Source organism: Bison bison, unplaced genomic scaffold (genome assembly GCF_000754665.1).
Source record: "Bison bison bison isolate TAMUID 2011002044 unplaced genomic scaffold, Bison_UMD1.0 scf7180017864384, whole genome shotgun sequence".
Taxonomy (NCBI): domain Eukaryota; kingdom Metazoa; phylum Chordata; class Mammalia; order Artiodactyla; family Bovidae; genus Bison; species Bison bison.
The window spans coordinates 1,287,915-1,315,713 of NW_011494956.1; the positions used below are offsets into that span (position 1 = coordinate 1,287,915).

Genomic DNA, 27,799 nt, shown 5'->3' on the forward strand with positions numbered 1-27,799 from the left:
TTTTTTTTTTTAAACCTAGGCTTGTATCCCCATTAAGCTGGCTACAAGTACTACATACCTCATAGAATATTGTGAGGAGTAACTGAGATTGTGAAAATCAAGGGCTAAGCACAGTGCCTGACTTGTAAGAAATTTAAATCAATAATTAACAAAATGGAAAGACAATGAAAGTTTAAAAATAGTGAAGAATAAGAAGTGGTTCTGAGACATTAAAAAAAAAAAAAAAGCAGCAGAACTAGGACCTTGGGACCTCCTTTCTTAATTCACCATGTAGATTTCAGTTGAACACAGTAGGAAACTGCTGAGAGCCACAGGAGACTGTTTTTACATGATCAAAGTGGCCGAAACTGTTGGCTTACCTATTTACTCACCAGGAGCTAGGGGAAAGACTGTGCTTGCATAGGGACAAGGCCAAGGAAGAAAGAGTCCAGTCAAAGCTAAATGATTAAAAAAAAAAAATAAAGTGGACTCTGCCACAGCTTTGGTGGTGGTGGTGGTGGTAGAGAATAGGAAGATGGAAGAATTAAACTGTAAATTTGTCTTGATGTAATTATTCCTGTTGACCTTGTCACCTTGTAAAGGTTCAGTATAATTTGGTTCTAGAAAAATCTTATCCTCCCAAAAGGTAGAATCTATCTTCTGAGTTCACATATAATTCAGAATCTCCTGTTAAAACTGAAGTTTAAATTAGCAATTCCATATGTTCTAATTCTATATTATGAATTCTTTAGCTTTCCTTAATATCTGTAAAAGAGAATTAGGGGAAATGACACAGTAATAGGAAAAACTTACAAATTGTTGATGCTATTGGGCCATAGGTGTAGTGGGTTTCATATGGAGTTGAGAGAACATCAGTGGCGATCTTTGCAACTTTGGCCTGGAGAGAAAGGGAAGTTAGAGTGGAGTAACTGGATACTAAGTAAAAGCAGTTAATTTACTGCGGATTACAAAAGGTCAGTTTTACTGGCTATTTGCCATTTGAAGATCAAAATAAAACAAATGATTAAGAAATTTGTTTAAAGTAAGGTACAAATATTGTTAATGTGAGTGAGTTAAAGTTGCTCAATTGTGTCCAACTATTTGTGACCCCATGAACTGTAGCCCACCAGGCTCCTCTGTCCATGGAGTTCTTCAGGCAAGAATATGGGAGTGGGTTGCCATTTCCTTCTCCAGTTGTTAATGTGAGGCCTTCTAAATGTGAAATTAGTTATATACAGTAAAGTCATTTCTCATTTTGTGTTTCTGTCTTTCTTTTATACTCACTTCTCTTTCCTCTCTCCCTTCCTCTTTCCTTTCTGCCTTCTGGCCTTCCTTCTAAAAAAATATATTCTTTCTTTTTCCTCTGAGGTGTTTTTGGCATCAGATATTTGTCTTTCCCAAAGTCAGATCACATATGGACCACATATTACCTGTAGATTTATTGTATATACACAGAAAGTTTTAATTACTGGTTCAAATCTCTGCTCCTACTCAAAATTAAATGTTGAAAACAGTTGACTGAAGTCAGAAGGACAACTGTAACCTCTAAAAAAAATTTTTTTTTTGAGGAAGGATAGAATTACAGCTTTTACTGGATATTATATTTGCTAGCCCCATGGGATCTGGGACAATGAATGTTTTCTGCTTTATTTCTTCTGTAGCAGTTAGACATATTTAATATCACTCATATGCAGAAGTTTTTTTTTTTTTTTTTAAGCTAACATGGTCAAACTAGTTTTCATAGAAAGGAAAAGAATGCTTCAGTTCAGTTCAGTTCAGTCGCTCAGTCATGTCTGACTCTTTGCGATCCCATGGACTGCAGCATGCCAGGCCTCCCTGTCCATCACTAACTCTTGGAGTCCACCCAAACTCATGTCCATTGAGTCAGTGATGCCATCCAGCCATCTCATCCTCTGTCGTCCCCTTCTCCTGTTTTCAATCTTTCCCAGCATCAGGGTCTTTTCAAATGAGTCAGCTCTTCGTATCAGGTGGCCAAAGTATTGGAGTTTCAGCTTCAACATTAGTCCTTCCAATGAATACTCAGGACTGATCTCCTTTAGGATGGACTGGTTGGATCTCCTTGCAGTCCAAGTGGATCAAAATTTTGGAGAGAGTATATTTTTTGGTTCAGAAGCTTAAAATTAATATAATTTCCAAGTTGATCAAGAAGATAAAAATACAATGACTCTCCTTAAATCTGATGTCTTGGGATAGGAATAGCAAGATGTATTTGCTGTTGTCTTAGGCTCTTGCTCTTTATGTTTTATGTTATGACATTTAACTACATAGTCATCTGGATAGTAATGGAATTCTACTTTGGTAGGTTAGACCTTTCTTCATAGTGGCTTTATCTTAAAATCACATCAAAAGGTTTTATTATCTATATATGTTTATCATATGAAAAACTAACGTAAGACTGATTTTAACTCTAAGGTAGACTTCACTAGTTTTCTTCTTTGGTATTAAAATGTGAATTTTTTTCAAAATAACCCAAGTTGTTAATGATGAACAGACTGGAAGGCAGTGGTGGTACCAATGCATAAACCGCAGGCTTTTTCCTACATACCAGGTTCTTGTGGTTCGGTGGCAGTTCTGATGTATACCCATAGGGAAACAACAGCATCTGGGAGTAGGAATGGAAGGTAATGTAGGCCTTGATTGATTTTAGGTGGCTTCGAATGAAGTCACTGACTGCTTTGGTCTCTTTCTCGGACTCTGGTGCAGGACCCCGATAGATCTCCTGACACGGATCATTGGTGTTAGGGAAAGCTGCAGAGAACATGGAGGATTGAGATCAAAATCTGTCTCTTTCTTCCCCTACCCCCCAGTACAGCCTCTACCTCTTCTGATATAGATTCACATTTTTTTTTTTTAACATTTTAGTCTTCCAGGTTTATGGGCTTCCCCAGTGTCCCTGGTGCTACAGACACTATACAGTACTTTGCACACATGACACAGAGTATGACAGACTTAGCCCACTTGTTATTCTTATTCTTAGCCTTGTTTATTTCTCTTCCTTTCTAAGGGTCATGGGAATAATGCATCAGAAGTAGCTATGGGCCTGGAGTCAGTTCCAGTTCAGCCTCAGATTTGACTTGTTGGAGGCTGGTGTACATTACCTTCTTTGAGTCTGAGTTTCTTTAATCTGTTTCATCAGGCAGCTTTCACTTAGGGATATATGTTTTTATCATATTCCCTAAGTGAAATATAATTAGATGAAGATGAAAATAGGTAGAATATAATTAGATGCTGAGGTGGTATTTTCAACAGTATTAGATAAAGAAGAAATTTATGAATTGGGGTATTGGTAGTTTCTCCTTGAATGAGTGTAAAATCATAAAATCATATTTGTGTAGATAAAATCATATTTGTGTAGCAGCTGTATATCATCTGGTGTAGCAGGCCTCTGCTTTTCTATGAAACCTTTCCACTTTCTTTGCCCCAGATGTTTCTTTTCACTAAACATTCGAGGAACTGCCTATTTGTCGGTTCTGACCACTGGTATTTGTCAAATTTTATCAGACCAGGGCAGGAAGGGAGTTGAGACCGCTGTTCAGATGAATTTCTGGGTTGCACCTGATTTTTAGCAAACTAGATATATTAAGTAAGAGATAGTTTTATAAACAATCCTACCCCCTACTTCCTCCCATTCAACAAAACATTCATAATACTTCTAAAGTAGTGGTGATTATCTTTCATTTATTTTTAGTTATAGCTTTCTTTTACAATTATTATTATTATTTTTAAACTTTTTACTTTGTATTGGGATAGTGATTAACAATGTTGTGATAATTTCAGGTGGACAGCAAAGGTACTCAACCATATATATATACATGTATTCATTCTCTTCCAAACTCCCCTCCCATCCAGGCTGGCACATAACATTGAACAGAGTTCCCTGTGTTGTACAGTAGGTCCTTGTTGGTTATCCATTTTGAATATAGCAGTGTGAACTTATGGTTGCTGGGGGCAAAGTTGGGGAGATGGGATAGTTATGAAGTTTGGGATGGACATGTATCTTTCATTTTTTAGATTAGAAAATTAATGCTTAGTGAATACCTATCTTTCCTAAAATAAGTAGATAGTTTAACTAAATTTGGTGTCTAAACACTCTTTATAGCTATTTCCCTTGAGATCTTGTCTGCTACTTACAGTTCCATGAGACATTAAAGTTCCTGTTGAGGTCAGTTCCAATGCATTTGGAATTTTGGTTCCTAGAACGATTTTTTCTCCACATGCGGTTCTACAGGATTGAATGATGGAAGTGTTTATACAAGTTTACGTTTTTCAGTTTGATTATTTCAGATTCTCTCTGCAGGTGTCTATAGCTTTATTTGAAATTTATATAGTTAACCTGAGACTCATTAAAGAAAATATACATTTTTCTTATAATATTTTCAGAAACATTGTTTTTATATTACTATTTTAAACTGTTGTTTAGTTCTGAGTATTAAAAAGTAATCCCTGATGTTCTGAAATTATCTGTAGTTTGAATTTTAACTTCATTACACCTTTTACCATTTACAGATTCAGATATAATACAGGTCAAATTGTGATTGTTGGAGCATAATTTTCAGAAAAGAACTTTTTGTGATAGTATCAGTCCGAAATCTCAAAATTAATCTTAGCAACAGCAGGGCATAAAGAATTCTCATAAAAGACAGATACCTGTGTCACTCTTTTATTGATTTTTTGATATAATTATTTCACTTCAGATTCTGTCCCAAATTGATTGAATACAGTGACTTTGGTTCTGAAGTCAGTATGTTCATAATGTCTCTAAGTGACTTTTATTCTTAGCTATAAATACTTTCACCATATTGTGTAACATACATTTCCTTTATAATTACTGCTTTATTTCATTTTTCTCCATTATTAGCTTCAGGAGCAGAAATTTCATATTATTTCAAGGACTCCTGTGTAACCAGGAAATCATGCTGTCCTTAGTCTAAATTGAGTTTTTGAATTGGGAATTAATGGGTTAGCTAAACCTTAAACTTAATGCCTAACAATCAACGTACATGCGTACTAAGTCACTTTAGCCATGTCCTTCTCTTTGTGACCCTATGAACTGTAGCCTGTCTCTGTAGGCTCCTCTGTCCATGGGATTCTCCAGGCAAGAATACTGGAGTGGGTTGCCATGCCCTTCTCTACGGAATCTTCCCGACCCAGGGATCAAACCTGCATCGGCTCTGTCTTCTGCATTAACAGATGTATTCTTTACGACTAGTGCTACCTAGGAAGCCCCAATGTGCATGAAAGTCAGTAAATAATATATTATCTAAATTCAAACAGGAGATTACAGATCAGTACCTGTGTCCATGACCAAATATATCCATCAACATTGAATACAGGAAGAACATAAAAATTCATCCGGTCCAGGAGTTTGGTCATAATCTTGTTTTTACCATAAGTTTTGGTTGCCTGTAGGAGTAGGAAAAAATTAAGCTATTGGTATAAAGTTTAGTTACCATATGGAGAGCTGTGGTTATAATTGTAATGACGACAACTCCTTAAGTCATTTGCCCAAGGTCACATTATTTCAAACATATTTCACCTAAACTGCATAAAGATAAATGACCCATATAGATGACAGAAAAAATTACACTTATTCAGACTAGTGAAATGAATTTGACCGAATATTCTTTAAAGTGAAAGTCACTCAGTCATGTCCTACTCTTTGCGACCCCATGAACAGTCCATCGAATTCTCCAGGCCAGAATACTGAAGTGGGTAGCCTTTCCCTTCTCCAGGGGATCTTCCCAACCCAAGGATAGAACTCAGGTCTCCCACTTTGCAGGCAGATTCTTTACCAGCTGAGCCACAAAGGGAAGCCCGGATATTCTTTAAAGGATCATTTAATTACCAAGACTAGTATCATTCCACACGTAGAATGCAAGATAACATTTCATAGAAAGAATGAACACCAATTGAAAAATTAGCAGTACAATTTAAGTAGATTCTTACCCTCACATCTTTAGGTAAATAGAGATTGAGTGTGTAAGCATGCTGCTAAGTTGCTTCAGTCGTGTCCGACTCTGTGCGACCCAATTGACGGCAGCCCACCAGGCTCCGCCATCCCTGGGATTCTCTAGTCAAGAATACTGGAGTGGGTTGCCATTTCCTTCTCCAGTGTATGAAAGTGAAAAGTGAAAGTGAAGTCGCTTAGTCGTGTCCGACTCTTTGCGACCCCATGGACTGCAGCCTTCCAGGCTCCTCTGTCCATGGGATTTTCCAGGCAAGCGTACTGGAGTAGGGTGCCATTGCTTTCTCTGGAGTGTGTAAGCATAGGAACATGTAAATATTGGAGAGGATTCATGAATTAATTATAAGTAAGATTAAAGAGAAAAACACTCTGTTAATAAAAAAATTAGAATATTTAGATTGACCAGTCAACTTTTCTCACATCAGATGGAAATTTCTCTGATTATTTGGCCTTTTTTGGCTAACTAAATTCTATCATTATTCTTGGACAATCTCTTCCACGTTTATCTGCACTAGAGCCAAGATGTTTCTTTTCATTAAAAAATAAGTTTATTTATTTGTGTCAGGTTTAAATTGCAGCAAGTGGGATCTTAAGTTGTGGTATGTGGGACCTAGTTCCCTGAGCAGGGTTTGCACCTGGGCCCCCCGCACTGGGAGCTGAGACTCTTAGCCACTAGGCCGCAGGGAAGTCCCAAGAAAAGATATTTCTTATAGGCCTATCTTGTGTGTTCCTTTATGGCTTAAGTAAGCAGAGCCCTCAGCTGAAGAACTAAAACAACTGCAGGGATAAATCAGTTCGATTGGCAGATTCATTCCTAGTGGAAATAAACTTGCCCTGAAAGTGGTTGTGATGTCGTATTCCAGCAGCATGTTATATGCAAAAGTTGGCAGAAAAGAGAGAGTTAAAAGATCGTGGGAATCAGAATACAATAGAAATAGAGTGAGAGGAACAACAAACTTATAAACAGGATTTGTTGTTGTTTAGTCACTAGATTGTATCTGACTCTTTTGCTATCCATGGACTGTAACCTGCCAGGCTCCTCTTGTCCATGGAATTCTTCAGGCAAGAATACTGGAGTGGGTTGCCATTTTCTTCTCCAGGGGATCTTCCCAACCCAGGGATCGAAGCTGCATCACTTGGCAGGTGGATTCTTAATTGCTATGCCACCTGGGAAGCCCATAAACTGGATTTACTTTTTTAAAAAGTGAGTTATTTTTCACTTGGAAAGGAAATTTAAGTATGAAACTTCCAAAAGTGTGTGTAGCCAACTAAATATCTAAGTGGGAACTAGTGTTCTGTGCTTTGAATTTACCGAAGCAAGGCCAATTTTGTAGATTTTAAGTATAAAGATAGTTTCAGATTTTCCATACTTAACTATAGGATAAACCATATTAAAATAGCCAATTTTTAAAAAAAATTTATAAGTCATCATCTGGATTTCAATAAGTTTGAAGGAAGGTGTCAATTTTATAAAAAACCTCAACGATGAGTAAAATCCAGAGTGTTTTATTCCCTGACAGCACCAAATGTGGGCTCTTCTAGTTAAGTGGAACTGCACTCATTTGTAAAGGGGTGTTGCCACCCAGTGAAGTTCTGGAGACTTGACAGTCAAAGGAGAATTGTGTGAATGTTCCACTTGATTTACCTGATAGACAAACCACTGGCAGAAGGCTGGGGAGATCCATTCTCGTGCATGAATGCCACAGTCCATAAAAATAGCCTTTCTTCTTTTATCCTTTCCTGCAATCTTTTAAAAAATAAATTTGAGATGTTATTTTACATGAACTCACACCCTGATCTCTTGTTGTTCAAGAACTCAATCATAGTCTCAAAGCAATTATTTCACCTGTCTCCTGTTGCGTGAGTCACTGCATGTGCACTTATTTCTCTCAGGGAGGACCATGGTACGTATCTTTAAAATATATACTGCATCATCTATTTCACAGTATATTTTTCAAAAATTTTTCTTCATGTCAGAGTGGCTTTTAGAGTTTTAAAAAATCATGTTGATGGATGGCAAAAACCACCACAATATTGTAAAGTAGCCTCCAATTAAATTAAATAAATTAATTTTAAAATCACAATCTATTGTTTTTCTTGTTTTATTGCTAACATCCTTTGGTCTGCGATATAGATTATAAAGTTGCTTCTGTTTCTGCCATTTTCTTTTGTTTTTCTTACTTCATAAACAAGACGTGGGAAAGACTCTCTGGTTGTGTTGCGGTGGGGAGGAGGAATAGGGCTGGATATTTGAAGGGCTGTCATTTGGAGAATTTATATTTGTTTTGAGTGGTTGGAGAGCATGAATGGATGGGAATTCAGAGTAGGGAAGGGCTTCTCAATTATTGAGAGAATGCTTTAGGGAGCAATGTCTTCAGATGTACAGAAATCCAGCAGCAGCTGAATGGCAGTTGTCAACTCAGTCATAGACAGAAATCCCTATCAACACAGTTAAAATGCCTCACTTACTGTACTGGACTCCTACAATTATATGATTCTTAAATTTCTTTTCTGCTTGACATTTAGTTGTCCATTTCCCTGAATTTTAATGGATGAAAAACTGTTTTACACACCAGGACATCATATGCTCTTGTAATAAAGATACAGTATAAGAAACTTGTCTGGTTTTGTCCTCTGTGTCTGTCAAGTGGTTTATTCATAGACTTTCTTGGTCCCACCTAAAACCATCTGTCACTTCTATTCTTGAATGGTTGTCTAAAGCTTACATGTTCTTCAAAGAAATAAGACTTTTTATTGTCTAAAAATTAGCTAGGGCCATCCCTGGTGGCATAGTAGATAAGAATCTGCCAGCCAGTGTAGGAGACATGGGTTTGATCCCCGGTCTAGGAAGATCCCACGTGCCAAGGAGCAACGAAGCCCCTGTGCCACAACTATTGAGCCTATGCTCTAGAGCCCAGGAGCCCCAGCTACTGAAGCCTGTGTGCCCTACAGCCTGTGCTCCACAATAAGGGAAGCCTCTGCAATGAAAAACCTGCAAAAGTGGCCCCTGCTCACCCCAACTGGAGAAAAAGCCAGAGCAGCAATGAAGACCCAGCACAGCCAAAAATAAACAACAAATAAATAAAAACTAGCTAGTTGTGCCACAAAGTAACTCTTAGATTCCTATTTTTGGACAATAGTAAGAATCAGTAGTTCTTGAATTACTTTTACCTTGAGAACATACAGTGGATTATCTTCAACAGTAGTTCCAATTTTGATACGAGAGACCATTTTAGGATGCTTATGCACCATTTTTTCAGTCCAAGCAACAATCTTAGGAACAAAATCAATTTTGAGAGATTAGAATAAAAGACAACTAAGTGACAACAAATGTTGAGGGTGACATTTTTCTCTTTGGAAGTACAGGCATTTTATACGATACCTTGTTCCAGTTATTATATTTTGCATAGCTGTGCCTGCCTGGGTTATCTTCTTTAACATCAAACTGTTTTTCAACCTCTTCTTGTACATCGTGAATCAAGATTCTGTTTGACAGGGGGAAATGATAAAATACACGCTTACAGGGGAAAGAAAAACAGTTATCTTTCATTTGCAGAAATCTTCTCTTCCTTCATCTCTGTCTTTGATCAAGTTTATACTGTTTCTTCATGATTCTCTAACCATGTCTTTTAGATATGTCATGATGTCATGTGTCTGGCTTCCTGTCTTCCCATTTATCTAGAGCTGTGCTGTTCTTGCTGATTGACTGATCTGAGTTTAGAGGAAGAACAGAAGTGAGGTATACTCCTAATTAGAGTTTATTTAGGACATGAGACCATGTACTGCTCATGAATATTGATTCCCATTAACATCACTGACAAGCACTTTATTATGCCTGTTATAGTTAACTCACTGTATGCTTGGCTTTTGGCTTAGAATGAATCTGGGATTTTTGAGAAAGAAAAATTTGACAACACATTTGGAATCAAGGGGCGCCTGTTGTGCACTAAAACTCACATGAAGTCTGAGAAGTTTGGAGATTATATTTTGGGTTGTCCCTGCAGCCATATTTAATTGTCTTAAACTCTAAAGAGGGCTTGTGGCTTTTGCTCCACCTGCATTAAAAGCAGAGGAACCAGGCAAAAGAGAGATTTTTTATGGTCTCAGAGGTTGATTGGTAACATATGGCAGTATTAATTAGTCACAGGAAGCTCGTATCTAAGAATATTTTTAGACTTACACATATCAGTTTAGCTCTTGTGATAACAGCGGCAAAAGAAAATCGTGTGAGCTGAAATACGACCTTCCCACATATGCAGCTGCATGAGGACATCAGAATGGTGCCAGATTGCTGCTGATGGGAACTAGAAATTAAGCCTAAGGCTGGAAATTAAGATCCATGTCCAGATGTTATTTTCCTGAGGCCTTCCACTAACCAGCAGCCAGGTTTAAGTAGATGAAACCAAAATACTTTCTCTTAAATATTATTTTAGCACTCCAAGATTTACTTAATTTGTTAAAAAATATTCCTAAATATAGGTGAAAGGATAATCACCCCTGAGGATTTAATGATGTAAATGGCCAGTGTTTATCGAGTCTTTCTTATGCGCCAGACATTCTGTTCAGCATGGTATTTACATTTTATCACTTAATCTTTACATCAACACTATTAATCTGGTACCATTATAACTCCCATTTTCATAGATGTTAGGTAGATTTCCAACATTGATATAACTAAAATACAGAAGTTGAAATTGAGCCTAGAAATGTCTGACTTCAATACTCTAGCTGTGAACCATTATACAACAGTTATCCATCACAAGGAGGGAAAGCCCAGGGTATTGCTGTCAGATCTAAACTCTTCTTAGTCTACTGAGGCTTCTACGAAGTTTGCTCAGTTGATCAGCTCTCCACAAAGCCTGAGTCTCAAGATCAGGGAGCAGGTTAGTTCAGAGCAGAGGCAAAACGAATCTTATTTTAACAATTTCATGGCTCCTTCCATCTGCTGCTTTTAGTAGGAATGGAGATTGCTTTGGCAATTTGTGTGTGTGTATTTTTTTTTTTTTGTGGGTGCATAAAAATTTTAGGATTATTTGTTTTAGTTCTGTGAAAAACATCCTGGGTATTCTAATAGGGATTGCATTAAATCTGTAGATTGCTCTGAGTAGTATGGGCATCTTAATAATATTAGTTTTTCCAATCCAAGGGCATGGGATCGGTAGTTTCCTTCATCAGTATTTTATGGTTTTCAGAGTATAGGTCTTTCACAACCTTGGTTAAGTTTATTCTCAGGTATTTTATTCTTTTTGATACAATTTAAAGCAGAATTTTTTTTTTTACTCTCTTTCTGATAGTTCATGTTAGCATATAGAAAAGCAACAGATAATGCTTATTAATCTTGTATCCTGCAACTGCTGCGTTCATTTATTCTAATAGTTTTTGGATAGAGACTTTAGGATTATCTATGTAAAGTATCTTATCTTCTGCAAATAGTGATAATTTTACCTGTCTCCTTCCAATTTAATTAAAAAACTTTTTTTATTGGAGTATAGTTGATTTGCAATGTTGTGTTAATTTCAGGAATACAGCAGAGTGAATCAGTTATACATATATTAATACATATGCCCACTGTTTTTTAAAGATTCTTTTCCCAATTAGGCCATTATGAGTCCTTAGTAGAGTTCCCTGCATTATGCAGCAGGTTCTTGTTAGTTACCTACTTTATATACAGTAGTGTGCATATGGCAATCCCAGTCTCCCAGTTTATCCCTCCTGCCCCATATCCCCTGGTAACCATAAGTTCGTTTTGTATATCTGTGACTCATGTTTTGTAAATATATTCATTTGTACCCTGTCTCTTAGATTCTGCATGCATGTGATATCATATGATACTCGTCTTTCTGTGTCTGACTTCACTCAGTATAATGATCTGTAGATCCATGTTGCTACAAATGGCATTATTTTGTTCTTTTTTAAGGTTGAATAGTATTCCATTGTATAGATGTATCACTTTTTCTTAATCTGTTCCTCTGTTGATGGACATTTAGGTTACTTCCCCAAGTCCTCGTTTTTGTAAACAGTGCTGCAATGAGTCTTGAGGTGCATATATCTTTTTGAATTATGGTTTTCTCTGGGTATATGCCCATGAGTGGGATTACTGGGTCATATGGTAGCTCTATTTTTAGTTTTTTAGGGAACCTCCATGAATATTTTCCATAGTGTCTGTACCAGTTTACTTTCCCACCAATAGTGTCAGAGGGTACCTTTTCTCCACACCCTCTCCAGCATTTATTGTTTGTAGATTTTTTGATGCTGGCCATTCTGACCAGTGTGAGGTGATACCTCACTGTAGTTTTGACTGCATTTCTCTAATAATTAGTGATGTTGAGCATCTTTTCATGTGCTTTTTGGCCATTTGTATGTCTTCTTCGGGGAAATGTCTGTTTAGATCTTCTGCCCATTTTTTGGACTGGGTTATTTGTTTTTTTGATATTGAGCTGGATGAGCTAGGTGTATATTTTGAAGATTAATTCCTTGCTGGTTGCTTTGTTTGCAAATATTTTCTCCCACTCTGAGGGTTGTTTTTTTGTTTTGTTTATGGTTTCCTTTGCTGTGCAAAAGCTTTTAAGTTGTATTAGATCTCATTTATTTACTTTTGTTTTTATTTTCATTATTTTAGGAAGTGAGTCAAAAAAGATTTTGCTGCAATTTATGTCAAAGAATGTTCTCTCTATGTTTTCCTCTAAAAGTTTTAGAGTGTCTGGCCTTACATTTAGGTTTTTGATCCATTTTGAGTTACTTTTTGTGTATGGTACTAGGCAATGTTTTAATTTCATTCTTTCACATGTAGCAGTTCAGTTTTTGTAGCCCCACGTACTGAGGAAACTGTCTTTTCTCCACTGTATATTCTTGTCTCCTTTGTCATAGATTAGGTGACCGCAGGTACCTAGTCATCTCTATTAAGATGATCAAGTGATTTTTTAATCTTTCCTTTTGTCAATGTGGTATATCACATTGAGTAATTTGCAAATATTGAACCATCTTTGCAACCCTGAATAAATCCCATTTAATCATGATGTACGACCCTTTTTATATATTGTTGGATTTGGTTAGCTGGAGATATCACTCTTTCTGACTTCAGACTATACTACTAAGCTAGGTCATCAAAACAGTAGAGTACTGGTACCAAAAAAGACACATAGATCAATGGAACATAATTGAGAGTCCAGAGAGTCCATTCCCACTGTTGGTAGCAATGCAAATTGGTACAGACACTATGGAAAACAGTATGGAGCTTCCCCCAAAAACTGAAACTAGAACTACCATGTGATTCAGCAATTCCGCTCCTGGGTGCATATCCAGAAAAAAAAACAAAAAAAACAAAACACTAATTTGAAAAGATACACCCAGGATATAGAAGCAAACCAAGTGTTCATCAATAGACAAATGGATAAAGAACATGTGGTATACATATAATTAGAGTATTACTCAGCCATAAAAAGAATGAGATTATCTTTTTGCAGCAAAGTGGATGGATCTAGATAATAATATGCTTCGTGAAATAAGTCAAACAGAAAAAGATGAATACTGTATGATATCACTTATTTATGGAATCTAAAAAAATAAAACTAATGAACATGTACATCACAAAATAGAAAGATTCACAGATTTAGAAAGCAAAGTAGTGGGGAGAGGGAAAAGATAGGGGTATGGAATTAAGAGATACAAACTGCTTTTATAAGAACAGGTAAGAATATACTGTATAAAATGGAATTATAACCATTATTTTGTAATAAGTTTTTAAAAATTTATTTTTTAATTGAAGGATAATTGCTTTACAGAATTTTGTTTTCTGTGAAACCACAACATGAATCAACAATTGGTATAAATTTTAAAGGAGTATAATCTATGAAAATATGGAAACACTGTGCTATACACCTGAAACTAATATTGTACTCAAAGTACTTCAATTAAAAAAAAAAAAAGGAATAGAGAACTGTGGGCCAGTGTATGTGTTACCATGAGTTTTGGAGTGTGCGTATGTGTGTGTGTGTGTGTGTGTGTAAGTGCAGTGGGGAAGGATGTTTTAGGGAGGCAGAGTCATGTTATGCTGCCTGATAAATTGGTTTGGACTACCTCTCCCTGATACCCACATTCCTGCAGGGTGCTGCTGCTGCTGCTAAGTCTCTTCAGTCATGTCCGACTCTGTGGGACTCCATAGACAGCGGGTCTACTCAAAAAGCATGATTCCAGGTTTCTGCATGATCTCAATTCTCTCCAGGAACTCCCTAGTTGAATTACCTTGTATCCTACTCGGCTCTTATGGACATGGATTTCCCCCAACATTGGAGGCATATTTCTATGTTAGATAATAAACTTTAAGGCACTAATTTTTATTTAGCAGGAGGGAAAGGGTACCACCGCTGATGTGTGTGCTGCTGCTGACAGTCTCTAGTTATCCTGTTGCTCTTTTTCTGTGGGAAAGGGAGCAAACGTGCTACTTTTAAGGTAAAATCTGTCTTGGTAATTTAATTTTCTGGAAATTAAAAAAAATATATCACACAGATGCTTTAAACTAAATAGTGGTTTCTATGCACTGTCTAATGAGGGGTGTCTAAGTAAATCATTGTGTCAAACCAGCCTCTTAATGTGGTTTTATTCAAACTGGTGTCTGGCCCAACCAGATGTTTCTGTGCTTAGAACCCACTTCTGTTACTGACTGACACCAAGTAACACATGTAATTAATATGCAAATAAAATTATCTATATAATTAGTACTTGGAGACAAGAATTTAAATAGTTCTTGTCTGCACAGATCACTTTACATATTTATATTTCCGAGGAAGGTAACTATCTGATTATGTGGCTTTCCCACAACTGTGGCTAATTTGGGCCAATTTCTAGAAATCATATCCTAATTAGATAAAACTAATTTTTATAGGTAGTTTAACCCTTTGCTTCTTGATGTAAATAGAAAGAAAGTACTTGGCATATGACAAAACGAAAAGCACACTGTTTATGAGGATCTGGATTTAGACCTCTGTTTGAGTCAGACTTGTTCCAAGCTTGGAGAAGGCCAAAGAGGAATAAGGGCTGATAAAATGGATGGCTGGAAGCCTCCTGCCTTGGCGTCTCCTGTCACAGTGATCTATTCTACTAACCACACTCAGTGTCAAGCAGTCAGCTTCTTGTCTACAGTATCAGGATATTGAGGAAAATGTAGTTAGCTAAAATTTATTTTAGCTTGGGCTAGATACTTTGTAAGAATTAGTTGATCATAAGTAATCTGGGTCAGGTTTGTATTAATGAAGTAAAGTGAAAATTGTATAAATCGAGGCACATATTTTAGAAGTCTGGCTTTCAAGTGATTCACGAGATGGTCACCAGGAAGTATATAGTGTAGAGGGGTGATTTCTTTTAGAAATATTCAAGACAGCATATCAACCTCAGCATAAGCCCAGAGTCCGTAATGTCCTACTAATTTCTGTGATCTTATGTTTATAAAGTGTCTGCTTCTAATTTTAATGGTACAGTTTATAAAATTATAGAAAAACTTATCAATGTATTAATTAAAAATGTTTAGATTAATAATTTTGAATATGTTCTCCCAATATATTAACTTTCCTGGTGGTTCAGTGGGAAAGAATCCTCCTGCCAATGAAGGAGACATGGGTTCAATCCCTGGGTCTGAAAGATCCCCTGGAAAAGGAAATGGCAGCCCACTCCAGTATTCTTGCCTGAAAAATCCCATGGACAGCGGAGCCTGGCAAGCTATAGTCCATGGAGTTGCAAAAGAGTCAGATATGACAGTGATTAAACCCCAAGGAATAACTTACTTTTGAATATATTCTCACCATACATGCACTTACACGTTTGTTTCACAGCCTTCTTGAAACAATGGCAAAAACAAAGATAGTGACCAACAATAATCACACATAATAACCTGTGACTCTAAGCCATAGGCAAGAATGTTTTTTGTTTACTTGTCTATGTATGTATTTCCTTTAATAGTATTTAAATTTGTTAGGGATATTGTAGCAGTTTAATAAATACAATCAAGTCATGATAAGCAGCAATAAATCCCTCTCTCTGATATGACACTGTAGGATCTTTGAACCAGAAGTAGAAGGTTTTTTGAGCTAACAGCACTGTTAGGTAGCAGAGGCATGAAATATTAAATCAAAAAGAAAGAACTAAGGTGTAGCAATTTTGAGTGATGGGGTTCCTGTAAAGGGTGCTGCTGGAATGACAAGGGCTGGGGGAGTTCAAACAGGACCGCTCAGTACATCAAACTGCTAAATATTTTAAAGTATAAAAACACACTTTATTTTCTCTAGTATATGTTGATTTGTGGTATTCATCTCTGAGCTCCCTTCTTATTTGTTGCCCTAGGGCCCAGACTGTGTGTGCATGACCCATGGCTAGTGCTAGATAATTTCTAATTTCCTCTTATTTCTCTATGGGACCACAGTGACTCATTTCTGCATCTTAGGCCATTTGAGAATTCTCTCCTCTTAGATTTAAGTCTTATTTTACTGTGTTGTTTTGCTTTCTCTGAGGAAGAATTTCTTTCATAAAGAATTATTTATTATAAATTTTATATTCCAACATCTCTGACTCAAAGGTAAACAATGTACTTTGGGTCTCTTTTTATGTATCAGGAGAATTTGAATATAAGAATCTGGTGCGGGCACAAGGAACTCTGTTCAATGTCATGTGGCAGCCTGGATAGGAGGGGAGTTTGGGGGAGAATGGATACATATATATATATATATATATGGCTGGGTTGCTTTGCTGTGTACCTGAAACTATCACAACATTGTTACTTGGCTATACTCCAGTATAAAATAAAAAGTTTAAATAATGAAAAAAAAAATGCAATGCTGGTAGTCATCAGTAGTGCTGAGTTCCGGGCTGATTACCTGTCAGGAGTAATGAGTGTGACCAGACCATCCATGCCTGCTCACATGCTCTTTGTCCTCACCGGGGGTTGAGTTTTAGGGATGGCAGATACCATAACTGTCATTCTTGCAGATCATAATAAACATAAGATAGAACTTGAGTACCTGGTTTGAGCTCATCATTTTTATAAGCAGGCCTCCATACTCTGTTTGGAGGCAACAGTAAGTGTTATTTCTTAGATAGAGCATTCATTTTGAGGGGCCCCAATATAAAATTATACTCTCCTTTCAATTTCAAGACTCCTCAGACTTTGAGTCGGAGAAGGCAATGTCACCCCACTCCAGTACTCTTGCCTGGAAAACCCCATGGACAGAGGAGCCTGGTAGGCTGCAGTCCATGGGGTCGCTAGGAGTCCGACATGACTGAGCGACTTCACTTTCACTTTTCACTTTCATGCATTGGAGAAGGAAATGGCAACCCACTCCAGTGTTCTTGCCAGGAGAATCCCAGGGACGGGGAAGCCTGGTGGGCTGCCGTCTATGGGGTCTCACAGAGTCAGACATGACTGAAGCGACTTAGCAGCAGCAGCAGCAGACTTTGAGTATCTAACACATTTGAATATTTTCATAGGACTTACTCATAGTGCATTTGATTTTGATCCAATGCAGACTCAACAAACTGGGATTCCTTTGCACTGATTTGGAAATCCACTGTCATGTTAGCAGCTACATGGTGGGTGGCGTCTGGGTACCAGAAGTCAAGCTGTGCAGATGAGTTCAGTGTTAGTCACAGTTGTTTATTTGCTCAAGCAACACATATTTATTAATAAATGACCACGTGTCATATGCAATGAAAGGAATTTAGCGTTCAACGTGTCTGAAGTATGAGCTCTTCTCTTAATAAACCTATGAGATTTTTGCAAATATATTTAAAAACTGTTGACTATTAGGCAGTGGGAAAAAAGCTATTGTAATGATCATATTTTTTTGGACATAATATATTCAAATGCAAAAAGAATGATCAGCTTTTGGTTAATCTGTTTTCTTCTACCACCAGTTGGAGTTGTTTCATAACTGATTTAGCCACAGCATCTGCCTCTGGTTGGGAATATGGATTAATATGTGGCTTCTTCCTCCCCTGCCCCTGCTCTTGAGTCAGGCCTCCCTCAGAACCAGATGTCCCTGTAAACTCTGGAATTCCTGGAAAGATTGTGTCCAGTGAAGACATATTCTCTAGCCCTGTCATTTTCCCAGCAGTATGTCCTTGGGCAGATTACTAAAACTCTTTGAGTTTCAGTCCTCCTCCTAAGAAATGGAGCTAACAGCCCTCCATTGGGAGTCTTGTGGAGGTTATGAGACAGCTATGACAACTGGGCCACACAATATTTAGCAACTGCTGGTTCCCTGCTCTTTATTTTCTGCTAGCTGAGAATTTCAGAAATTTGGTGAACAGAATTCAGAGTAAAATCATTTTAGAAGTTCCCAGTTCTTATTCTTGAAAATCATACTCAATTGTGAAACCAAATGACGTTATCAGTTCCCAGCCTTGGAAATGTGGAGAAAATGCTCACTTTCCACCCATCGTGCCAAGCTTGTGGGCATAGCTGAGTCTGCCTGGCTGTTCTGTAGATGAATCCCATTCTACTTCTAGGTCAGTCCTGTTCCAGTAAAAGGCTGCTGGGAACCAACCAATATTTGTTGGTTTGTTTTGATCAAAAGGCTACAGTATAAAGTAGACATCTGTGAGGTATAAGAATGATTTAAAGGCGAGTTAGGCCATCACAATAGCAATTTCTCTATCCTAACAGGGTTATATGGTGCATGAATTTGTTGTTGTTGTTTAGTTGCGAAGTCACGTCCAACTCTTTTGCAACCCCATGGACTCTAGGCTGCCAGGCTCCTCTGTCCAAGGGATTCTCCAGGCAAGAATACGGAAGTGGGTTGCCATGCCCTTCTCCAGGGGATCTTCCTGACCCAGGAATCAAAAATGAGTCTCCTGCATTGGCAGGTGGATTCTTTACAACTGAGCCACCAGGGAAGCATAGGGCAAGAGTTTAGGGCTCAGTGGACTTGCATGAACTAAATAAGCATCAGGTGCAGAGCTGGATGCCAGGGCTGTGGCGGTTAATAAAAGAGAAGCAAGGAGCTTAATGTGGAAGACAGAGCCATCTATGCATTTCCAACATGCTTACCCATGCCAGGGGCAAGCACAAGGTTGTTTCTAGGAGCACAAGAAGCAACCCATCTGGGTCATGAGAGTTGATGAACAGAGAGGGACTTTCTCCAGGAGGTACTGCCTGAGCTGGATCTTGAAGAATAAGTGGCATTTAGCCAAGTAAAGAGGAAAATACATTCCTCCCGAGAAAAGGTGTATAGGGCCAATGTGGGTGAGTGTTTGGTATTAATAGTGCTTGAAGGGTAAGAAAGAGGGTGGAGTACAGAGGTTGGAGATTATGAAGTTCTTGGAATACCACATCGATATCAATAGAAGATGCTTCTACAGTACTTATTATGACCAGGCGCTGAGCATTACCCCAATATTAGCTCATTTAGTCTTTATAATAACTTTAGGAAGTAGGTATGATTATTATGTCCCCACTTCACAGAGGAGGAAATTGAAGCCCAGAGAGGTTAAGTAACTTGCCTAAGGACACAGAGCTAATGTAAAACTAGGATTTGAACCTCCGAAGACCATGCTCTTTCCATACTAGGCCACCTCTCACTGAAAACCTTCAAACAGAGGAATGTAGGCGTCCAATTTTAGAGCAATCAGGTTGCAGTATGGACTTGACTTCATGGGAGACAAGACTAGAACCCTGAACATAAGAGAAATTGTAATTGTCTATTGAAGTTGTCCCTGAAAAAGATAGAGCAGACATGAATTTGGCAGTGACAGGGGAATGAAGAGGAAAGTATGGATTTGAAAAAGATCTGGGAATTAGTATAGGCAGATTGATTTGATGTGGAAATAAGGGAGTGTCTGACTAGACAGATCTTGGATTCCATTCTGGGTTTAAATTTGACATGTCATCTTGGTCGTTTAATTTACTGTCTTTGAACTTCAATTCTTCTGTTTTAAACACGTTAAATTGGGACACAGACATTGAAAATCTAATGAATTTGAAATGATGTATTTGAGCAAACTCTGGGAGACAGTGAAGGACAGGGAAAACCTAGCGTGCTGCAGTTCATGGAGTTGCAAAGAGTTGGACACAACTTAGTGACTGAATAACAACAAGGTGGCTAGAACAGTGTGTCTTGTACAGAGGAGCAGTTGAACAAACGATAAAATGATTACTTTAGTCCATTGGATTTTAAAAGATAGAGCAAACTTTAAGAGTTTTCTTTCAAAATGGATCTGCTCTTAGAAAGGGACACTTCTTGGTATTATCAAACAGTACATTGATGTTATCAGTTAAGCAGTACCTTGATGTAATCATAATTATGATTATGCCACAGAAAGTAGACCACTGGTATAGATCCAGATGGTAGTAAGGAGAATGGAGTAGGCAGGAACTGTCAAGGTTGAAGAAGAGGCCATGATAAAGGTCAGGAATGTCTCGCTATTTCACAGTTCCACCTAGAAAATGCTGTTGTTTGCAAAGTTTTTGGATGGGAAAAAGAAGTGGTAATTTGGAGAAAAATAAACAGAAACAACGAAAGGATTAGCAGTGAGTTGAGTTATCCAATTATCACCATTTCCCCCAATCTTTGTCTTTGGTAGCTCTGTGGGTGTTAAAAATAAAAGACAAAAGGAGAAGGTTTTAGGAAATAGAAAAGATAAGATAGCCTTGCTTTACCTGGCTGGTTTTGACTAAGTCCTTGATGATGTTTGCTTGTTTTTCATCCTGGAGCTTCACACGGAGCACCTTGTCCCTGTAAGAACACAAAAGGTGGAACACGTGAACTGGAAAGAAGCATTTCCTCTCTGGCTTCCCAAACACAGTCTGGAGCACAGGGCCGTGAGATTTACCCGTCAAAGCGGACAGGAGCAATTGCAAGGGTGGTGGCGATCAAACCCACAGGCAGGAGGAACCTCATGGTTCTTCTTTGCCTGCCCAAAGACACTCTGCTGGTTTTATGTCTCAACTCTTATCTGGATGAACAGCTAATTTCCTCTTTGGGTTCTGGTGGGTAGAATGTGCCCCCCACCCCTTTGCCCCACCATTTTCTAGTTGGGGAGGGGAGTAGGGTGGCAATGTTACACTAATTGCCCTCTTTGTGACAGGTGAATTCCGTGCTCCTCGTATACCTTTTACAATTAAGGATTCCCATTGTACAGATGGAATGGGAGGCAAATTTCCTTGTTTAGCAAATAACTTGTCTGGTGTCTCAGATGGTAAAGAGCCCGCATACAGTGCAGGCGATCTGGTGTTGATCCCTGGGTTGGAAAGATCCCCTGGAGAAGAGAATGGCTACCCACTCCAGGATGATTGCCTAGAGAATTCCTTGGACAAAGGAGCCAGGCGGGCTATAGTCCACGAGGTCACAAAGAGTCTGGCACGACTGAGTGACTCACACTTTCACTTTTGCCCAAGGGAGCAGAGTTAGTAAGTTCACAGAATTGACCTTTGAATCCAATTCTTTGTTCTAAAATACTGCTCTGTCATGTGCTTGATGTAAATGATGGAAGAAATTGGTTTAAATTTGCACTTGGAAACTTGGAGGAATTAGGGTATCTGGCCACAGAACCTTGATGGCAAAAACTATGCTTTTGAGGCCCCATTGTAAGTTGTTAAATTAAAAATGTTTATATTACAAATTATTTTGAATATACTAAAATATTAGGAGTAATCTGGAAAACGTTGTTATGTTCACTGTCTAAATTTTATTTTTATTTATTTATTTATTTTTTTTTAGGTTTATGACTTAACTTTAATGTTTCAAAGCAATTGATAGTCTTCTTTTTATATTTACATTTTTTAAAAATAATCTAGGGAATCAAACAATTGTATCATTTTGCTTAGGGGATAATATAACACTATAGAGACATATTAAATATTAAATGTATGAACTATTTAATGTACAGATATGAGAGCTGGACTGTAAAGAACGCTGAGCGCTGAAGAATTGATGCTTTCGAATTGCTGTGTTGGAGAAGACTCTTGAGGGTCCCTTGGACTGCAAGGGGATCAAACCAGCCTGTCCTAAAGAAATCAGCCTTGAATATTCACTGGAAGGATGGATGCTGAAGCTGAAACTCCAATAATTTGGCCACCTGATGTGAAGAACTGACTCATTGGAAAAGACCTTGATGCTGGGAAAGAGTGAAGGTAAATAGAAGAGGGCAGCAGAGGATGAGAGAGTTAGATAGCATCAGTGACTTCATGGACATGAATCTGAGCAAACTCCAGGAGATAATGAAGGACAGTGAATTCTGGAACACTACAGTCCACGAGATCACAAAGAGTAGGACACAACTTAGCAACTGAACAGCAACTATCGTTGCAGGTGATGGAGTCAGACAATTGAATCTGGATCTTAAAGATTCAAAGAAAATATTCCAATTATATTCACTTGCAACTTGCAGTATACTAAATGGCCCATTAATACTTATATTTACATTTTGCTGCTGCTGCTAAGTCGCTTCAGTCGTCTCCGACTCTGTGTGACCCCATAGACGGCAGCCCACCAGGCTCCCCTGTCCCTGGGATTCTCCAGGCAAGAACATTGGAGTGGGTTGCCATTTCCTTCTCCAATGCATGAAAGTGAAAAGTGAAAATGAAGTCGCTCAGTCGTATCCGACTCTTAGCGACCCCATGGATTGAAGCCCACCAGGCTCCTCCGTCCATGGGATTTTCCAGGCAAGAGTACTGGAGTGGGGTGCCATTGCCTTCTCCCACTGTCTAAATTTTATACTTTTGCCATCATTATATAAATGATGATTATATAAATGATGGCAAAAGTATAATGAAGTGAACCTGACCAAAATTGCTAGATTACTCTTGGTAAAGAAGTAAACATTACAGAAATTGCTGAATTACTTCCCTGCTCCTTTCCCCTTTTTTATGCCTTCATCCTCAGAGAGAACCCCTATTCATAAAGCAACTTGAAGACATGTAAAGGGCAAGATAACATGAGTGCTCAAATGTTTGTTCATTGGCTATTCTGGTTAGGGTCTAAATGCTATACATGCCAAATAAGTGCTTTTTGAAAGCTGAGTTTATGAAAGTCATTTATAAGTCATTTTTAAAGTGTCTGGCAGGGGATCTTTAATCTTGAACACAACTCAATTAATTATGGATTGGAGAAGGCAGCAGCTTTACCCACAATTATAGGTAAGGTAATATAGTGAATGAATTTGTTTGATCAGATAGCTTATTAGAATTTCCTTTTAAAACTCCCTCTTCACATTGACAGATGTATAGACAATCATAAATGAAACTTCTCATAGTTTTATATTTTTATTATAAAAATAATTCTGTTGGGGAGGTACTCCTGTTACACGTACAGCAGCAACAGCTTCATTCCTCTCCATCTGAGAGATGTACAGTATGACTTGTCACTCAGGAGGGCCCCCTTGCCATGATCCTGCAGGTAAAGAAGAAGAGGGGATTACAAATGCCTTCATGTTGTTGATATTGGAGAAGTGTATCAGCACTAGAAAATTCCAGAGCAGATTCTTGCTCCATTGATTCTAAGGATGTGTTTAGCAAGAAAACAGAGGAAAAGGAAGAACTTGACTTTGAAGTTAGACAAATGTAACCTCAGAGTGGTTCCCAAACACTAGCTACTTTACCTTGAGCATGCTGCCTTCCAGACCTTAGTTTCCTGGGCATGCAAAGGGACCCTAACAAGTGGTTATGAGGGTCAAATGAGATGAATATATATGTAAGGGATTTGGTAGATGGTAGGGACAAAAAAATGCCTGTGTCCTCCAAGTGCATGCCTGCTAAGTCACTTCAGTCATGTCTGACTCTTTGTGATCACATGGACTGTAGCCCGCCAGGCTCCTCTGTCCATGGGATTCTCCAGGCAAGAATGCTGGAGTGGGTTGCCATGCCCTCCGCCAGGGGATTTTCTTGACCCAGAGATCAAACTCACATCTCTCACATTTCCTGCATCAGCAGGTGGATTCTTTACAACTATTGCCACTTGGGAAGCCCATCCTCTAAGTATTAACACAATTGTCAAGTTCTATAAACAGACATACTGGCCATTATCAGGCTGCAGAACTGATGAGTATCAGCATATATCAGGTGGAAGGTTAAAGTGCTGGCCATGTCCAATAAGGCAAAAATATCTCTGTATTTGTTTTAGTGTGTATTGCTTCAAGTAAAAAATATTTTATGTTTTAGCTTTGCTTTTTGTTATTTTGGAATTATTTGGAATGCTTTTGCTTTTTGGAATTTTATTTGGATTCTAAAATTAATAAATACACATGGAAAAATAATTTATCAAAATACAGAGAAGTTGAAAGAAGAAAATAGAAGTCACTCTTAATTCTAGCATTCTGATATATTTTCTATGTTAAAAACTTTTTCTGTTTGATTCATTTCAAAACTATAGAAAAAAGGCTTCTATGTCTGTTTTTCAGGTCAACTAGGAAGGACACTTTTATTTGGGGATCTAAGTAAAGGTTGGAAGAATCCTGGTTTTTCTTAAGACTTTGGTGATAAACAATCTTTGACTTCTTAACGTCTGCTGCATATTGACAATTCCTTGTTTCTGGAGTAGGACATAGGTATGTGATGCTTTAATACCTCCCATTCCTCCCCAATCTATGGATTTTAAGAATATTTTGGAGCTCTTTATCAGAACCAGTTTCATTTCTTGGCAGGCATAGTTCAGTACAATCTTATATTGCTACATCAAGATTTATGAGAGGTCTTGGCATATTTAGATGGGGAAACAGTGGAAACAGTGTCAGACTTTATTTTTTTGGGCTCCAAAATCACTGCAGGTGGTGATTGCAGCCGTGAAATTAAAAGACACTTATTCCTTGGAAGGAAAGTTATGACCAACCTAGATAGCATATTGAAAAGCAGAGACATTACTTTGCCAACAAAGGTCCGTCTAGTCAAGGCTATGGTTTTTCCTGTGGTCATGTATGGATGTGAGAGTTGGACTGTGAAGAAATCTGAGCGCTGAAGAATTGATGCTTTTGAACTGCGGTGTTGGAGAATACTCTTGAGAGTCCCTTGGACTGCAAGGAGATCCAACCAGTCCATTCTGAAGATCAGCCCTGGGATTTCTTTGGAAGGACTGATGCTGAGGCTGAAACTCCAGTACTTTGGCCACCTCATGCGAAGAGTTGACTCATTGGAAAAGACTCTGATGCTGGGAGGGATTGGCGGTGGGAGGAGAAGGGGACGACAGAGGATGAGATGGCTGGATGGCATCACTGACTCGATGGATGTGAGTCTGAGTGAACTCCGGGAGTTGGTCATGGACAGGGAGGCCTGGCGTGCTGCGATTCATGGGGTCACAGAGAGTCGGACATGACTGAGCGACTGAACTGAACTGGCATATTTATGGAGTAGGATGAGTAGTTGTTGGACACTGTATCATTTTAGGATTAACTGTATAAGGTGATGTGGTGTTTCACAGGTTAAATTAACCTCTTTAAAAAGATATCTAAAGTTGAATGCTTCACACAACAGTAATTTTCCATCTTTCTTCGTCTTTGTACTCCTAGGATTTTTGTGTGTCTAGACACAGTTAAAAATATCACTTTATTTCTTAAAGTATGCTTTTCTTCATATTTTTCAAACATTATCACCATAAAGGAAATGTCCTAGAAAATGGAAGTGAACATTCTCATGTGATTTACTAGAATTCTTCAAATAATTTTCTGTCTGTAAATCAAATATAGTAAACTGATGGAATACCTTTAAATATCTCATAAAGGAAATGTCAGAAAGGACAAATTTCTACCTTTAGTTATGGGTATTGTATATTTAACATGGAACTGAAACTGCCCTGTAGAGTGCTGCAGAGAAACATGTCTTTACCAGTTGCACAAAAGGCGGTGTTTCTGGACAGATACATGGATGTGTGATTCAGGCAGTGGCAGATCGGGCTAGACGGGGGTAACTACCTGCTTAAATGAGATGACCTAAGTAACCTTATTAATTGTCATGGTTCCTCCTGTCTTCCTTCTACACCTGAAATTCTCTCTTTGATCAATCCATATAGGTTATCTGGCAAAGCAGATGAATACATGAGATGTGATTCTAGCAGAACTCCCATTCTACAGGCTGGAAAACCAGTCTTGCTAGTCTTGTGGCAACACCATCGGAGATAGGAAAGAGCCAGGGAGCTGTTCCTATGCTGTTGATTAATTGCTGCTTTGGAGAGGTAAGAGCTGGGGACTGAAGGAAGAGCTTGGAGCCTGTCCTAGGTCCCGAGGTGGGAGTAAGTCACAGTCAGGGGCTCCTGTGTAGGCAAGGCTGGGCAGCATCCGGTCTGCCAAAGCAGTAGCCTGTGGTCAGCCAGGCAGGAGGGTATACAGCACCATTGCACTGGGAAGGCTTAATGCAGAAACTTCTCTTTCTCTTTTTCTCTCAGTCTTTACTATTCTTTACAAGGCTCAGGCAAATGAAACTGCTAACCTGCCAGCTGTTAACTTTCAGTTGCAAGAGACAGAGCCAAAATGTCTCAAGTGCAGGAAATCTCAGATACATGGATTTTATTTGCTTTCCTATGCTTTATTCTTCTTAAAAACTCCTTGGAATTTTAGAAAAGCCCATATAGATTCCTAATTTCTGCTTTAAAGCACTGAACTTTGGGCCACAGCATCCCTTAGAGGTAGATGCTATCTGCTACAGGTAGGGTGAGGGAGTGTTCTGTGGAGCTGTCTATGAATTGAATGATACACCTCCATCAAGGTAACTTCACTCCAGTAACTGTGGTTGAGTTATCCTTGCAGTTCACATGGATGGAACTTAAATAGAATGGGGGAAAGATAATTTAGCTAAATTACATCTATTTTTAAAGTTAGCATCAATACTGCTTAAAACTTTGTGGGAACTTCTATTTTTGCACTTAAGAGTCTCTCCTTTGCTATGCCTACTTAAATGATTTATTTAAAAAAAAATGAATGATATATTGACATTACTAAATTATTTTGAAGAGGATTGCCTCACAAATTATAGCAGCTGACTGCTACCATCTAGTGGACAATTAATGCAATTAATCATTCTTTGGCTTGACAACTTTCGAACAAGTGACTAGTGGATTTTGTTTTTGAATAGAACACTGCCACAGCTACTTTAATGTATTATGCTAGATATGGAATCCTGTTTTCCTTGACTCCACATGGAAAACAATGAGGTCATGTTTTGCTTTATGATTTTAAAGTAACCAATGCCCCCCTCCCCCATTAAAATCTAAATACATATTATTATATTTTAAAATTTGAACTTTGCACAGTATGCTTGCTCCTTGGACAAAAACCTATGAAAAACCTAGACAGAGTATTAAAAAGTAGAGACATCACTTTGCTGACAAAAGTCCATATAGTCCAAGTTATGGTTTTTCCAGTAGTCATGTATGGATGTGAGAATTAGACTATAAAGAAGGCTGAGTGATGAAGGATTGATACTTTTGAACTGTGGTGTTGGAGAAAACTCTTGAGAGTCTGTTGGGCAGCAAGGAGGTCAAACCAGTTAATCTTAAAAGAAATAAACTCTGAATATTCATTGGAAGGACTGATGCTGAAGCTCCAATATTTTGGTCACCTGATGAGAAGAGCTGATTCACTGGAAAAGATTTTGCTGCTAGGAAAGATTGAGGGCAAGAGAAGCGGGCAGCAGAGTATGAGATGGTTGAATAGCATCACCGACTCAATGGACATGAGTTTGGGCAAACTCTGAGATATAGTGAAGGACAGGGAAGCCTGGTGTGCTGCAGTCCATGGGGTTGCAAATAGTCAGACACGACTGAGTGACTGAAGAACGACAACAATACTCTCCATTATTAGCATGTTCAGTTTTAATTCTGGAAAATTTCAAGTCATATTTGATGTACAAGTCAAAGAATTATTTTTGCC

The 27,799-nt window shown here is 38.3% G+C and overlaps 1 protein-coding gene across 1 annotated transcript in view; it reads right to left on the reverse strand.

The window, feature by feature from the left end:
* CPA3 (carboxypeptidase A3 (mast cell)) overlaps nt 1–20,864 on the reverse strand; it is a 32,169-nt gene extending 11,305 nt beyond the window's left edge. Inside the window, exons 1-10 of the mRNA XM_010858122.1 lie at nt 20,780–20,864; nt 20,607–20,682; nt 17,445–17,569; nt 9,348–9,450; nt 9,137–9,238; nt 7,611–7,712; nt 5,293–5,403; nt 4,132–4,222; nt 2,546–2,748; nt 793–877 (exon numbers count right to left, since the gene is read on the reverse strand). Coding sequence (XP_010856424.1) covers nt 793–877; nt 2,546–2,748; nt 4,132–4,222; nt 5,293–5,403; nt 7,611–7,712; nt 9,137–9,238; nt 9,348–9,450; nt 17,445–17,569; nt 20,607–20,682; nt 20,780–20,847 — 1,066 coding nt within the window. The 5' untranslated portion in view covers nt 20,848–20,864. The remainder of the gene's footprint in view (nt 1–792; nt 878–2,545; nt 2,749–4,131; nt 4,223–5,292; nt 5,404–7,610; nt 7,713–9,136; nt 9,239–9,347; nt 9,451–17,444; nt 17,570–20,606; nt 20,683–20,779) is intronic.
* Nucleotides 20,865–27,799: the final 6,935 nt, after the last annotated feature.